This window comes from Poecile atricapillus, chromosome W, assembly GCF_030490865.1.
Source record: "Poecile atricapillus isolate bPoeAtr1 chromosome W, bPoeAtr1.hap1, whole genome shotgun sequence".
Lineage (NCBI taxonomy): Eukaryota > Metazoa > Chordata > Aves > Passeriformes > Paridae > Poecile > Poecile atricapillus.
In genome coordinates, this window is record NC_081288.1 from 52,448,158 (window position 1) to 52,464,874 (window position 16,717).

At 38.7% G+C, this 16,717-nt stretch overlaps 1 protein-coding gene across 2 annotated transcripts in view; it reads left to right on the forward strand.

The window, feature by feature from the left end:
• The window catches only part of LOC131592161 (suppressor of tumorigenicity 7 protein homolog), a 139,673-nt gene extending 123,236 nt beyond the window's left edge, over positions 1 to 16,437 (forward strand). For both annotated transcript variants that reach the window (XM_058863477.1, XM_058863476.1), the window contains exons 12-15: positions 2,216 to 2,366; positions 8,199 to 8,291; positions 11,237 to 11,376; positions 16,121 to 16,437. In XM_058863477.1, the coding sequence (XP_058719460.1) occupies positions 2,216 to 2,366; positions 8,199 to 8,291; positions 11,237 to 11,376; positions 16,121 to 16,216 (480 nt within the window). In that variant the 3' untranslated portion in view covers positions 16,217 to 16,437. The remainder of the gene's footprint in view (positions 1 to 2,215; positions 2,367 to 8,198; positions 8,292 to 11,236; positions 11,377 to 16,120) is intronic.
• Positions 16,438 to 16,717: the final 280 nt, after the last annotated feature.

Here is a 16,717-nt window from a genome sequence, read left to right on the forward strand (position 1 = left end):
AACTTAACTGAGTGAGGACTAAGCTTGATTGCAAGTGTCAAGATATATATATATATATATCCTTCCATCTGGTATTTCCTCTTGGTTTCTTTTTAATTGCTGATAACAAGCAATACATAAGAATCAAAATAACACATTTACTTTTAATGCTCCTAGAAATACAACATTCCTTCCTGGTTTTTCTGTCCCTACTAATAGTGACATGTCATTGGGTTTGTTGATGATTTTTCCTTTGGTTGGAACATTTGAATATTGAGAATTTATTTTCTCATTTAATTTTGCAGAAAATATAAGAGTTTAATGTTCTAAATTAATAAGACAAGTAGAAACCTGCAGCTCTTGCAGCTGTATTCCATTCTGCTCAACAGATATGTGTTTTTAAAAGGGTGAGGCATTCATTAGGGCAGTGAATGTTTGCTGTATCCATGTAAGCCTGACAGCTCCCTCCCTCTTGTCAGCTCTTTTTTCTGTTCTATCATCCTTAATTCCCTGGATTGCCTACTAAATTGCAACTTCCTCCATTAATCCACCTGCTCTGCAACTCTCTCAGATTTTTCTGAAAGGCTTTAGAGAAAATCCAGGTATCACAGTCAACTACTCCCACTGCTAATTCAGTTTTTCCTCCTTTAATAGTGACCCATGTCAGAAATGTGATTTCTCTTTGAGGTGTTTATTTATTCTCCAGGATTGACAGTTCTGTGTTTTGATCATGAGCTCTCCAAATCTTTTACCTGCTTGACAACTCTTTCAGACAAAGGGGTGACATGCTCTAGGACATCCTCCACAAAATCATTGGTGCTCATTTCCCTCTGTCCTTTTCCTTTCCACAAGGCTGACTTCCAGTCCTCATTCCTTTCTTTTGCCTTCGTTTCTGCATCAGCACATCCTGTTCACAAAAGTCAGCATTTATCATGGGTTGTGCAAGGCTGACACCACCCATGCCTCCCTTTCTCCTCCCAGGTGCCTGCTCTGGGAAGTTGTCAGTCCCTAGGTCCTGCAGTCTCCTCCTTCCAGACTGGGCTGTAGCACAGGGTGAAATGGAGGGGCTGTGCACTCCCTCCTTCATTGCCAGTGATCACCCATACCTTTCCTTTCCCAGCCTCATGCTAGGGCCTGGCTCACCTGCTGCATTTTGTGTTGGCTTGAACAGTCTGGTGGGGAGAACATTTGATCTTGGGCATCCTGGAAGAGAGCGACAGCTTCCCTGTGCTGCGGTGAGCAGTCAGCACACAGCTGGGAAATGTTACACTCCTCAGGAGAGCTGACAGGACCTGATTCAGCAACTTGTTTTCTGTCTGTTACTCCTTCTCCTGTAAAGGATGCCATCTTTACCCTCTGCTGTTTCTTCCCCCTCCACTAGCTGGAATGCAGTAACACCAGTGATATCTGCTGAGCTGCTGTTAGTTGTCTGTCTAGTTAACTGTTAGTCTAGCTCATGGATTGAGGAGGGAGGAAAAATCACCTGCTTGAATCATCTGTCTTTTCCTGTGTCATGAACCCTCTGTGTGTTTCATCTGCTTCTGCTGGGTGGGGGGAGCCAGTTACCAGGAAATTTTCTGTGAAAATTGCTTGTGTGTTCAGTCAGTGGTACTTTTCATTTTAATGATACATTCAACAGCTATTTCTAGTAGCAAGTTTAAAGGTCTTATACTTTTACCCCCATCCCATCCTGGGAAATGAGGCGGTTGTTAAATTATGTAATATTTTTACTTTGTAACTTGTTCTTAGCTACTTTGTTGGCTGCCAAGCTTGCATATTCATAAACCTCACAACCAGTTAATGGCAGTGCAGTAAATGCAGCAACCTGTGTGCAAACTATGAGTGCTATATGTTTCCTTATAGAAAGACTTTGTGCATCAAAATGCTTAAAGTCTTCTTCATTTTATTATAAACATTTTTAATTAAAAAGCTCTTTTAATTAAATTCCATTTTCTGCTTTGAGCCCTTTTTTTCATCTCCTTCAATAAAAGAGATGTTTAGTTTTAAATGTCTCTGTAGTCCCCATACTACTGCTGTAAAGCATCTGACAGCATATCTTAGTGTTTGGGAATAATTCAGTAGTTGTCTTCAAGCTGGTGATGTTACACATTTGATGAAACCTTATGAGAAAAAGTACTTTAGGGAAATAGACCTTCCAGTGTGCATTACAGAATTGCAGTCAGCTTTCTATGTTTTGCATTACCTCTGCAATAATTGTGCTCTGTTTTTTTTTCAGTACCTACTAGAAATGAAAAGCCTAATTCTGCCCCCTGAACATATTCTGAAGAGAGGGGACAGTGAAGCAATAGCATATGCTTTCTTTCATCTTCAACACTGGAAAAGAGTAGAGGGGGCATTGAACCTCTTACACTGTACATGGGAAGGCAGTAAGTAATCCTTTTTCTTACAAAGGAGCTAATCAAATATTTTTATTGAATGTCATGAAAAAAGTAATAGTTTTTGTCAGTTGAAATATTTGAAATTTGAACTGAAAACACAAACCATTTAATGAGTAAAATAATGAGTATTGTGTTTGCTGTGTAATACTGAACAAAATTTCCCAACTTCTTTGAGACATATTTTCTTGTTCATGGATAAGGAGATAAATTATTAACTTATTTCATTCCAGGATTGTAGAGATTTGTCATTATTTGAATGAATAGTTTCAAAGTGAGAGTATATTCAGATTGGACATAAACAAAAAATATTTTGCAATAGGGATGGTGAGGCACTGGAACAGGTTGCCCAGTGAAGCTGTGGATGTGCGATCCCTCCAAGTGTTCAAGACCAGGTTGCGTGGGGCTTCCAGCAGCTTGGTCTAGTGAAAGGTGTCCCTGTTCATGGCAGTGGAGTTGGAACTAGATTATCTTAAAGATCACTTCCAACCCACACCACTTTGTGATTCTGTGAATGCTTTGATATTTGGAACTGATGAGTGTGCCTTATAGAGAGGTATATATTAATGTGTAGTATAAAGCAATACTGTATTTTATTATGGATTTTTTTCAACTGACAAACTGGAGTGAATTCAATGAAGGGTTACTGGGATGCATAGGGAACTGGAATCTGTGGACAAAGGAATATGGACAAAATGCTGAGGAAGCTGGTTTTGTTCAACTTGGAGAAACCTTAAGGTGGGTGAAGAGTGTTGGAGTCTGGAATACAGAGTGTGTGCCCTTGTTTCTTAGTTGAATTAGTGCCCTTGATACTTAGTTATAAGATCCAGAAAAACACTGAATTTCATATAATATGAAATTCATGAGCACATTTTCATGGTGATACATGAAAACAAATATTGAAGTTAGAGGGAAAAAGCTAAAAGTGTTAGTGTGTAGATTAGAAAGTTTTTTTAAATCACTGGGTGAAAAAGTTAGTTTAGAGAACAGGAGACAAGATGGAGGATTTAGGGTGCTGTCTCTTGTCCCTTCTTCTTTCTTCTTCATGTTCTTCTCCTAGAGTTTTTTGGGTAGTAGTAAGTGATTGGACAGAGAATGCCGCAGTGCATCACAGAGGTGATGGGTCATTGGGTCATTAAGAAAAATAATATACGTGTCTATTGTTAATTGAGTAAAAATAGGTATAAAGATAAAAGAACTGCATATTTTGGGGCCATTTTGTGCATCAGACATGAAGTGTGCCACAAGGCCTTGTTTGTACCATCAGAAGAAAGAAATGTACCAGATTACAAAGATTAACCTTGTGTAGCCAGCCTGGAGAGACCTGTCAAGTTTTGTGATGACCTTTTAATAAACATGAGAAACAAGATTCTAACGAGCTCGGGAGTTTTCTTCGAATCATAAGAACTGAGATAAGCAAGTCTCCCCACGAGGGAGGATCCCAAAAGAATTCAGTCCAAAGGAGGCTGAAAAATCCAAGAATAAAAAGAAAAATACAGAAGAGATGCAACAGAACAGAGAAACAGAAAAAGAATTTTTTAGAGAAAAGCTACAAAGAGATGATCCAATTACTGTCTTCCACCACCCAATAGAGAGATGATATGGAAGACAGAGTCACAGTCTTCACAGAATGGCCCAGAATAAAGACAAGAAGCAATACACACAAGTTCAAACCAGATAAATTTAATCCAGACCTAAGAAACATATTTTCATAGTGAGAGGGATCTGTGGGGTCTCCAGCCCCAGAGATATTCAGTGCTCAGCTTGACTTAGTTCTGGGCAATCCAACCTAACTTGGAAATGACCCTGCTTTGAGTGGGAGGTTGGAGTATATGACTTCCAAATCTTCTAATATGTTTTATCCTGTCTTTGTGATGTGTTTTTCTACCAAGTTTCAGAGAATTTAAAAGTACAATTTAAAATCAGCCTTTGTTGGCCTATTTTCTGATGCAGTTTTTCCTTTATGTAATCTAGTTCCCTGTTTCTGCTCTGCTTTATTCTGTTCTTTTTCATCCTCTCTATATGTTATTATACCATTTTTTTATTGTGTGTGTGTTTCATCATTTTTTTCTTCATTTAGCTTTGATAGAAAAGATATTTTGTTGCTATTATAATCCCTATAGAAATGCACTTAATACCTCCAGTGTAAAAGTGATTTACTGTCTCAATTACAGTATGAAATGACCTGAACTTGCCTAATTTGCAATGTAGGCTCCCTGAGGATGCGCTGGTTTTGTTTCTAGGTGTAGAGAACACCTTGCTCAGTAATCCATACCAGTGCTGCCTGGGGTTTGCTGTGCTGCATTGTTCTCTGTCACATCTGCTAGCTCTTCTCCCATTATTTCTCCCAGTCTATTATTTTCTCTGTCATAGGTTCATTCCTAATGGCTTATTTTCAGTGATTTGCTTTTTACGCAGTGTTCCTTCTCTTCTGGATTATTGCAGAAGTCCTTTAGCTCAGGGCTCATTATTCCATCAGTAAAGCAGTATTTTGCAGGGAATCCTGAACAGACCTTCATTTACTTTGTCAGGCTGGGGAGCCCCTAAAGAGCTTTGTACCAGGACCAGGTTTTGGCACAGGAGTCTGCAGTCCTCCTGCGAGTCATCTGTGCCTGATGGCAACATAGGGAATTCTCATCTAGCTACATTCCCCTTCTTATTATTGCCACATTCAGCAATCTGAACACTTAATTTATTAGCTAATAGCTGTCTAATAGCCTGTAAAGATGTAAATGAATATCATTGCATAACTTCTGCAGAAAAATCCCTAATTCATTTTGTACAATGATTTCAGAAAAATACAAACAGTGCACAAGTCCTCAAAATTTTTGTTCAAATTTTGCTCAGACATGCAGACAACCAAGGGTTCTAATGGTTTCACACTGTCTAGTGTGATAATCGTAATGTTTGGTCTATATCTTGGCATCTCTGCATAACTAAGTGAAAACCAGTGAAGACATGCCAGGGAAGTTAAATGTAATTAAATATTAGTTTTAACCGTCTACATATAATACATGGTCAATTGCCCTCTTTCTTTCTACGTGTCTGTAGGTATTTTATTCATAGTAAAACTATAAAAGCCCAAGTGCCACCACTGCATTTGGGCCAGGTTCTCTGTGCAGGAAGTCTGTAGTTTCAAGTGTAACCAGGTTTCAAAAGTGTCTGGGGTGATGGTTTGTCACGATTGGTTTCTAAATGTTGGGGAGGATGAAACAGGGAAACCTTGTGAATGTGATTGTTTGGCAGAAGATTCTGAAAATATGAAGCCTAGAATTGAAGTAGAAATGAAAGCCTGCTTTGAGTCATGATGCTGAGTACTAGTTACTATATAACCAAAGAACAATAGCCTAGCCAGCTAAAGGAGAATCCCTGTTGATGAAACAATGTCCTTCTGCTGATAGAAAGTCCAAAGGTCAAGAAGCAAGGGAAGAATTTGTAAAGCTTTTAGAGTTTAAAATGCAACGCTGAATGTTAATGTAGTAATTCTCATAGGCTGTATGTAAATTATTTAGTGGGTGTATCTCGTAGTGATTGGTTACTGGGAATTAGAATATTCACTATAGGAAAGCATATGATGTATTGTAACAAGAACTTTGTGCTCTTAGTTCCTCCCTGCTCCTACCCCTCTTGTTTTCCCTACTCTTACCCTCTTGTTTTTCCCTACTCTCTCCCTCTTGTTTTTCCCTCTCTTACTCTTACCCTCTTGGTTTTTCCCCCTCTTACCCCTCTCTTGTCCTCCTCCTCTCTCCTAAACCTCCCTAGTTCTCCCCAATCTCTCTCATGCTCTCTTGACCCCTCCCTCCTCATCTCTAACCTCTTCTCTCCTGCTCTCCTTGCTCTCTCCCCTCCCCCCGACCACGTGAACACCGAGGCTGGTGGCGGACACGGGTCTCTCCCTCTCTTTATCCTTATAATAAATTGCTTATACCTGAACAGCTTGACCCTGGAGAAGTCTCTCACTGAGAGCGAGTGTTTTGCACATCAATATCTAAGCTTGTGTCAAAATTCCTGTTGTTTGCATGGAGAAACCTAGGGGTTACCAAATGCTCCAGTAGCTCTTGCAGCAAGTACATGGGTGAGTGGCAAACTGCCTCTGTGCTGGGTCAATTCATGTAAAATAGGATCAGATAATACTGTAGGGAGTAAGGCAGAGAAGTACCTACATAGACACAAATTGATCCAGATGAACCACAGCACTTCCTTCCATGGCTGATAACGTTGCTAAATAAAGCTGTTTTGCTGTAAATATCCCATGATCTCATGTCAACCATGACTGCTTAAACTGAGTAAAATCTATCCAGACATTTTTCACTTGTTTTGTAAAAACAACATCTTTACCTCCATTTTTATTTTGATTAAAATCTTAATATTACTGTGGCTTAGGGTAAGGCAGAAGAGGCTTGATTCTGTTTCAATATTAAGTCAAATTGAAAGGTAAAACTTGTGTTAGGGATTTTGAAGAAATGAGCACTGAACATCATTCAACATATGTTTTTGTACAGACACTCAATTTGTTGCGTGTTAAGATCATACACAGCTTGGATTATTGTATTTGTACTTGGCTTTTTGGGTTGCTATGGAGAGGGGTAGTTAATGCTGGAAGAGCATTACAGCCCAGGTTAGTTTAGAATCTTTCAAGATCTCTGCCTTCTTTACTATTGCTTTAAAAGCAGCAATCAAGAAAAGATACAACAATATAATTTCACAAAAAAATACAGCTAATAATTTCAAATGCAGTGTGCACAGCTGAAAATATTGGGGGACTGTGTATTTAAACAAATTCTTAAGTTGCCTTGTGAGCGAGAGATAATGGAGTGTTATTGTGTGGCAGTGGGCTGTACCTAACAACTCAAGTGTACAGTGCTTCTAGGACATCTGTTGGGGAAAATATTGCTTCAGTGACTGATGTTCATAGGAGTAGTGAGAATAACACGCTGATGACATTTTAACAGTGAAAATAATATATAGGATAATGGAAAAGGATGCCTTGATTGCAAGCTGTATTTCAGTCAAGTATTCTGATGTTTCCATAAACCACACTCAGATGGCCTATGACATCAGCACCATCAAGTTTTAGTAATCCATTTCCCTCCCTCTCTGTTATTATTTTCAATTTTAAAAATTTGTAAGATTAAGTATTATTTAATCCATGACCTGAAGATTTATATTGGAAACCTGACTTGATCTGCTGAATTTAGAAAGAATGCATGAGAGGAACATGGATTTAATAATTTAGTATTAATCTTTGATTGCCAAATAGAAAATGAAAACATGACTGTGTCGGAAAACTGGTCCTCAGAGCTCATGTCATCAGTGTTACCTGGCTTGCTAGAGTGTGATGGAAAAAGAGTAGTGTATTTTTACCAGGAAAAACTTCTATTATTTTTTATGAACAGAGACTGTATTGGTCTGACTCTACAGACTTGGTTGGTAATTTTTGTAGGCTATACCTGTTATATCAGATGCACTTCCTTCCCCATAGATTTAAAAATTCTGCAGCCTAAAACCCTAAGACAAAATGTGTAAATTTGCCTATGGAATTGGAAGTATAATGGGCTTTGATTATGCAAACATTTTTGTATGCCCTTGTAATGTGATGGCAACTGACATGCATGAACATCGTCTCAAGAATAAAAATAAACATAGGAGTTTTGTGATTAAAAGCTCAATGTAGATTTCTATTTTGGCACTTCATTAAGCAATTTATATGTTTTTTGCAACCAAGTATAAATGTTTTGTCTATGTTTGTTTTTCAGAATTGCAAGTATTCGTAAGTATGACTGCCACACTCACAGTGACTTATGCACCATGTTTTCTTTTCAGCTTTCAGAATGATCCCCTATCCACTGGAAAAAGGACATCTTTTCTACCCTTACCCTATTTGTACAGAAACTGCAGACAGAGAACTACTACCGTGTATGTTCAACTTTTTCTTCTTATGATTGACACTCAAGAATTGTTTACGTGAGTCTTGCGGCACTGGTCTCCTTTGATGCCTTTTAGACTGAGTACACTGGATTAGAATAAGCAGATTGACAGTGAGCCTTGGAGCTCCTGTGACGGTTCCAGAGGCAGCTTCTCAGCATAGGTCATTACAATTCACTGTATTTATTATTTTTGACAGCTTACAGATAGGGAGAGAGATTACCAAGGAAATCCAAATCAGTTAGTTCTTGCTATTCTCTCTTGCCAAGACACTAATCTTTCATCTAGGTTAACATCCCATCAAACCAAAAGTACAGTGTCAAGGCCTTGTTAATCTTTGGTACGCGCACTGGCTACTTAAATTCTGAGGCAGGATCCAACTTGCTTGAGGACAGCTGGATCATTACTGCAGCTAGTACTCATGACAGGCTGTGTCATGTTTTCCAAGAAGCAGTCTTAAATAGCAAGAAAGGGTTTTATTCATGTTATGGGATGTGTACTGCTATGAAGAGATTGAGGTGAAGTCATCTCTGTCAATTTTATGTGGGTTGATGGCGTGTATTAGGGAAGTGCCAGCAGTGTTCCCAGATACAGATATAAGGAGAGATCCAGCCCTCAAGAAGTGTTACAGTGCAAACTAATGAGACTCATTGCAGTGCATTCAGTGAAGCACAAGAATGCAGAGGAAGAGCCAAAGCAGCCAGTCTTGCAGTTACACCTCATTCCCACATGTGTTCTCTCTGTGGGACTTTGTGTGAGCACAAGTGGAACACACACAAGTTTGCAGGGTCAGGGCAGAGGGGGCAAATGAAAGTTGATCCAAGGAAGAAGATTCTTCTCTCACCTTTTTTCTCCTTTATTCAGAAGGAATAAAGAAAAATTTGTTCTGAACAGTAAAAATGAAGCCTGCTTCTGCTGGGAAGGCTATTTTTGAGGGCATTTGAACCCTTTGTAGTCTTTCATTCGGAACCTCCCTGTTTTGGGCTGAAAAATGTGTTGCCTCTTTTTATAAGCCTACATGAGTAAACATTAGGTGAGAATAATACAGCGAAAATCCACTCATTGCAAGTCTCTCCTTTACAGCACATTCTTGCTGATATTACGCAGAAATCCTTGGCAACTGACAGTATCTCCCCACCCCATTATAATCATCCTAATTATAACAACACCTCTCACAGTGCTCTGCTTGCTTTACTCAGAGGGATGCTGAGCTGGGGAGGGTGAAGTGTCAGGAGATTTAGGAATGACGGAAGTCATGCAGAATAGCTCAGCATTCTCTTTTTAGATGCAAAACTAATCATTCTTGTCAAATGTTACAAGCTAACAGTGAGACTCTTTAACAGCATGTGCAGGCAGTGTGTTCTGCTCAGGCAGTTATGGGAAATGCCTTTCACTGCAAAATCTCCTGGGTTAGAGGAGGGAAGGGTTTAGCATACCGTGACAGATGCAGGTGGGTTAGAGAGGTTTTGCATACTTGTCCACACCCTTTAATTGTGCATGTTTTATGGGAGAGTCAACTGGAATTATATCAGAACACAACAATTGGACAGGCTTTCTGAATTAAAAATGTCAATTACAAAACTTTTGCCCTGACTGGATAACAGACTGGAACAGCAGAGTTGAGTCTGTGTGAAAAGGCAGTGCAAGAAAAGCACAAAAGATCCTAGACTTACAAAGTCCACATTCTGGTATTTCTTATCTCTATTTTAAGTCAAAGAGGACAAAATCTATCCCTACTTCTGTTTTTTTAACTGGTCAAACCAGCAGACTTAAGAGTCATACATATTTCTAGTTTTTAATATTCTAATTTAAACTCATTAATTCCTGCTTTTGGTTTTGAGAACCACTCCATTCTGGATGAATGAAGTCATGAATGTTATCCTGCATGCTACCCTGTGTTTATGTTGTTTGTAAGTACAGAGATTGGAGCTGATCACTGAAGCAAAGAAAGTAGGCAAAATGGAAGAGTAATGCTTCATATATATGAATAGCCATAGAATTTGAGTATATGGAAAGCCTTGTGATTGGTCCTATATGAGAAAAAAAATGTTTCAAAGTTTGCATTTATCTTGACTATAGCTCTAAACTATAGACTGAAGGAGTGAAACAGACAGGTAAGAGTCCACCCAACCTTTTGCCAACCCAGAGGAATTTTCACCTTGAATCTGAGCTGCCATAAAAGTTTAAGGGATATATCCTTCTGGTAAAATATTCATTATCCTCTTCTAACCCTTTTAGTCATCTCAGTGCTGCTTTTCCCAAAGTCCAGTGAAGGATTTTTTATACCAGAGTCAAGGGATTTTTTTATACCAGAGTCCTATCAGTGTATATTAACAAACATCTTAAAAATTCACTGTTTATTTAATTTCCAAGTTTTAAAATACATGCATATATGTCCTGCTTTTAGGATAATTTTTCTTGCTCTGCAGATAAAACACTCAGAATTTACAGTTACAAAGACTGTAGTTTTACAGCCTGCTTTAGCTGCTCTGCAGCAATGCTTCCATATGGTTGGGCTCACTGCTGCTCCTGGGCACATGTTGCTGCACTCTCTGTGTATCAGCATTAGCAAACATGCAGCCATGGGATTAGTTAATGATGTACATTAAAAAAATTGGTGTTCTATTTCTAAGTCTGTTTTCTGGGATTAGCTGTTGCAGAGCTGCTGACACAGGAAGGAAGACAAAGTACATAGCGCCAGAGTAAACCAGTAAACCAGGTCTTTAGAGAAAATTACTTGGCAGAGACAAAAGACACAACAATAATATCCTTAGATGCATCAGACCTTCCATCCTCTTCTTCCTTCAAAAGCATCTTTGTGTGTCTCTGGTTGTTTAAACTATGTAAGAACATTGGTTTGGTTTTGGTTGCTGTTGTGATTTGATTTTTTTTTTTCAATGTATAATGCCTTCCCCTTCTCATATCTTTTTCTACAGCATTTCATGAGGTTTCAGTTTATCCCAAGAAAGAGCTTCCCTTCTTCATCCTCTTCACTGCTGGACTCTGTTCTTTCACAGCCATGCTCGCCCTCCTGACACATCAGTTCCCAGAGCTTATGGGGGTCTTTGCAAAAGCTGTGAGTATTCTCTGCTGCTGCTCCCTTCTGGTAAATAAAGACACCAATGAGGAAAAGCTGAGCTAAATACTGCCAGGTATTAAATATCTGCATATTCAGAAGCATCAGTCCATATCTGAGTGGGGAGACTCATACACAGCTGTCAAGGTTGCTAATCAGTAAGACACAGCTATTTGTATTTTCTGGTTTATATGGCTCTCTTGGTAGGTTTGATGTCTTGTGATTTTGCCAGAAAACAGGCTTAGTGGGAGAAGTGTGTTTTCATATATCATCTCCTAAATAAACTAGTAACAGCTTGCAGAATCCCTCTATTTTGTGTAGAGTCATAATGGCTGTTGTGATTTCCAATGCAATAGAAACTCTTAGTATGGGCAGAAATAGAGTGTACTGTTAACCAGGACAAATTTCTGTCCTTTTCCCCTGAACTGCCAAGGAGGAAGTAGTCTCAGTATTTCCCTCATAACTTTTCTGAACCAGATTTAGACAAGTCTCTCCTAATTGTGCTTTTTTAATCCACCAAGGATTAATAAATTTTGGAGGATGAGGGGGGAAAAGCCATGAATTATCCTAAACTAAACTTTTTCTTTGCAAAACCAAGAACACCACTGCTCCAGCATGCTAGGAGATGAAAAATCCACTAAGAGAAAAGCTCTAGGATAGTAAAGAATTCCTTTTCCAGTAAATACTGAATATCTTCCATTGTAATATATTTTCTCAAAAATATTTGTCTCTGTTCTAGGTCTCATTTTCCAAACTGGCCTCCTGGCTTTGTTTTTAATGTCTTTGGTACTTTTGATTTGGGGGTGTAGGGAATGGGGTGGAGGAGGCCAGGCTGAAAGGTTTTGGCAAATTCCAGATTGTCAGTACTCTTTCAAACCCTTTTGCAAAGGGCAAGAGACTCCCTTTGCAGGGGTGCCGGGTGTTCTGTTAATCCAGGCCTGTGAGTGATGGAGGTTTGGTACAGCAATGGTTCATGCAACAAGAATTTTCTCTCATTATCTCTAGAAGACAGAAAATAAGATCAGTTGTAGCAGAAGATACTTCTTCTCTCAGCAAAAAGTGCTGAAATATTATTACTCATTCTTGTTTCTTTAGTCTGTACATAGGTGCTAGGTAGACAGTAAGTGTTTAACTTGGGCATATGATCACAAACTTCTCTGTAAAGCTTTTCTTGTATTTGGTGGTTGGGTCTTTTTCTGTTCTGTAGTTACTGAAGTTACTGAAATGTATGACCCTTGTTTAGCTCTTTCAATCAAATCTTTAGTTTTCTGATACTATCACAGTTGCAGATCCCAAATCTTGTTTGTTGTTCCTTGTTCCTGTGTTTATGAGCCTTGTATCCTTCCTGAACAAAGACTATATGTTGGCAGCACAAGGAGATTTTTTACTTAGTTCTGCTGCCACAGGCAGTGAGCTACTGGAATTGGAGAAAATTGGAGACTCTTTTCATGGGCTTAAATTACCTGTCTCTAGTGGCTGACTTGATTTCAGAGAGATAATGGAACTGGTGGCATGTTGGTAATTGTTTCTCCATGGTTTGGAGCTTGCAGGTTCTAAAGCTAATTGGTGAATAGAATCAGACCAGAAGGATCTATTCCCCTGATGTGTAAGTGCAGCTGCCATTGGTGTTAATATTAAGATAGATACCCCAAGGCTCTGAATGAAAATGAGTAAAGCTTATAGTTAGTAAGCACAAAGAACTGAAAGTGAGCTACATTATGTGCATAAAGCTGGCAAAATTACTCAAGATCTTCAAACTTGTATGATGAAGTTATTGTGTCAGTTAACATGTATTGTGGCTTGGTTCAGCTATATCTTGATCTTCATAAACCATGCAGCAACTGAGGTTTTTCCATGGGAAGGACAGAATTTAAGAGCCTGGGACATTGATTTAGTAGCTCATACAAAGGCTTCAATTCAGAAGGCTCATGTTTGTTGTCTGCTCTGGGAAAAGTGTCCCAGGTGCATGAGACTGAAGAAAATCGTGGCAGAGATCTCTTTGAAATGCAGCTGTGTCAGAATAGAACAGGTTGGGCCAGCCCTGATTCTTCCCTTTCAGATTTAGGGAAGATCATTTCATAAGTAACTAATTCCCTAAATAGCTCAAAGATGAATAGCTCAAAGAAAAAACAGTGCTGTTTCTGTGGCTATGTTCATGGAATTACATATTCCTGTCTGCTTGGTAGTCATTGTGATGGTGCTATATTACATTGTGAAACTGTGCATGTATGCACATTATGTTGTACCTGGAAATAAGTTTGACTCTTCCATCAAATCCAGTTCTACCTTGATATTTTGTCAGACTAAGTAACCTTAAATTAAAAGCAGATTTTAGCATTTTCTCTTGGCTAGGAAAAAACATTTTCATAGCTTGTGCTTTTAGTTTTTGCTGATCTTTCTAACAAAAGGCTTATGGAAGTCAATTAAGAAATAAATATAGGCAAAATTCTGATTGCATGGCTTGGATAAAATTGCCAGACCACAGTTACTAGTATCAAATTTCTTTAACATGCAGAAATTTAATAATATCTGGGAAATCATTAAAAATATGTAAGTGCAGGGTCTTTAGTAACAATAACAGTTTATCTTAAAATTGAGAGATGTATTAACACAGAGGTCACTATATAATTCAAGTCAACAAATGTAGCTAAAAGTGTACTGCCTAGTTAAATTTTTAAAATAAGGCAAACTTCAGAAAGACTAATTTTTCTGATTTCATTCCTTTGTTTGCCTGAGATCACTCACATAGTGTGTCTCAATATTTCCTGTGTGGTGGATGAGACCGCAGTTCAGCAGGTGGGTTTGCCCTGGGAGGCATTTCATCTGCTTGGACCTCTACAGATGCTGAGATAGGGAACACATGGATCTGATCACTGGGACTGAGTGCTGAATAGTCAGTTTCTCCATGAAAACACCAATCACGCTATGGAAAAGCTTGAAAAGAGACTACATGCATATTTGAATCAAATGGTGCTATTCAGAAGGTGCTACCAGAAAGCAGCTTTGAAATAGCCAGGTTGATGGTTTTCTTTTCAAACACAAAATAATAATAGAAACCAGGTCTCTGACCACCCCTTCTGCCACCCTGAATTCTTACTCTGCTGGTGCTGCTTTTTTTGATCTCTGTGCAAAAAGACAGAGTCAAAAGGAAATGCAAAGCAGTTAAAAAAATCCAAGAACCAAACCCTAAGAAGAAACCTTGGTGTGTATCATGCTGACTAAGCTCTCTTGGGTGCTGCCAGCAAGCTGGATAAGCATCTGCTCCTGAGGAAAGGAGCACCAGGAGCATTCCAAGGGCCAGAATGCCCCAGCACAGGTACTGTTACATCACCTTGCACAAGAGATTAGGTGGCATCCTCAGCTTCTTGTCCACACAGGTTTTGCTTGGACTTTACGGAAGTCAGGTTTTGGTATCCATGAATTTAAATGTATTTTGTAGACAATTGATTCTCCAGGTGGAGAAAAACTTGGCTTGTTTTAAGCTGCTGATAATTTGCTGACTTTCTTATAGAATACAATCAATTATTTGAGCAAAAAAATTCCTATGAATTGCAATAAAAGTCACTGTCAGGCAAATTATTCTTGTTTCATTGATTTTACAAGTATGTAATTTGCAGTACTTGCAACCAGAGGGAACGTTTCTCCTTGGGCTAAGCCACTTGCAACAGAAAGAGCAGTCTCTAGGACTGGGTAAGTCAGTGTTTCATTGATTCAGCTGTGGCTCATGCCATACAGCTTGACCTTCAGCACCAGAACTGAAATAACTGTTCTGCTTCAGTTAGTTTTTTTTTTGACCTGTGCTTACGACAAAATGACATTACCAGTGGTGGTGTTACCTGGTTTTCCCATGATGCACAAGGATGTAGTGTCTGCAGTGTAGGCAAACACATCAAAGAGGAAAAAGAATTAGAGTGCTTACTATTGCCTTTAAAATGCATAAGCTTCATAAATGATGTGCCCTCTCGTACACATGTAGGGCGCCAGCATAGACATATGTAATGTTTAGAGTTGAACTGCAGGCAATGTAAATCACAGTTAATACGTATTTCTCAAATGTTTTAATAATTAATTAAAATTAATATGTATTTCAATATATATTTCACGACTGTTTTGAATACCTGAGTTCTGCCTATGTAGCTGCCAATATTTTTTGCTGAGATAAAATGTTCTCCATCTTGATTTTTTTCATATGCCTGTCTGAACACTAATATATTGAAGTCTCTTTGAATGTTGTGTTCTGTAATAGAGAGAGGATGTTAAGATAAATTTTAGTCAGTGATGCAGAGTACGTTAGGATAAATTACAGTTAGTGATGCCTCAGATCTGTAGATAACCCTGAACCATTTTAAACCTGAATCTCAAGACAAGCTTTTTGTTTCTGTGAGGTGGTCTGGCAGATCCCTGTTATGAAAAAGTCTCTCTTCAGTGGGTTTTGGGTTGACCTTTTGGTGGCTTCAGTATGAGCTCCAATCTAGGATGTGAGATGTGTGAAAACTTTCAGAGTTCATCACTTTGATCTTTGTAAAAATGAGGCTCTTGCTTTCTTTGCTGCAAAATCCAGAAATCTCTGTATATGCAAGGCTCAAGAATTTAAAAGTCTTTATGAATTAATTATGTCATTTTATCATGCTGGAGGACTTTACCAAGGAACACAGCAAGAATATTTTATCTTATTGAACAGCTTTCTCTTGAGATGTATTGTCTCCTGGATTTTGTTCTGAATGTGTATCTGATTTCTTTGCAGTTTCTCAGCACCCTCTTTGCCCCTTTAAATTTTGTGATGGAAAAAGTAGAAAGTATCCTGCCCTCCAGCCTGTGGCACCAGCTGACAAGGATCTGAGGGAGCATGCCCGCTGACTGACTGCCATGACATCTTCTGTGCCAACTTTTTGTTGACCACAAGAAAGCATGATAAAAAGGGAAGCAGTTCTAAGACTTAAAAATTCTTCATGGATTGTCTGTTCTCATATAAAAACTGTTTTGTTGTACAAAATACATTGATGTTAGGTTCTATTATATTTTGCCTTCAGAAAAGAAAAAAATAAACTTTTGTGTATTGTAGCATTGCTGTCTTTTGACTTTTTCAGAACACAGACTCTACATTTTGTTTTTTAAACGTGTGGCATCTGTTTCAAGGTATCTAGGGTGTAGCTATACATTCAGGTAATGAAACATACTAATAATGTTATAATTAAGCAACATTGTCACTGCCTTTTCTTTTGGAGTTCAGTTAGGGTGAGGCCCTCACTTCTGCAGTCTAGAGGAGGCTTCTAGACAGTTAAAGCTCCTGCTTAAAGCAGCTTTAGGCTCTCCAGGCAGTTTGGATGGCACACTGGGCTTC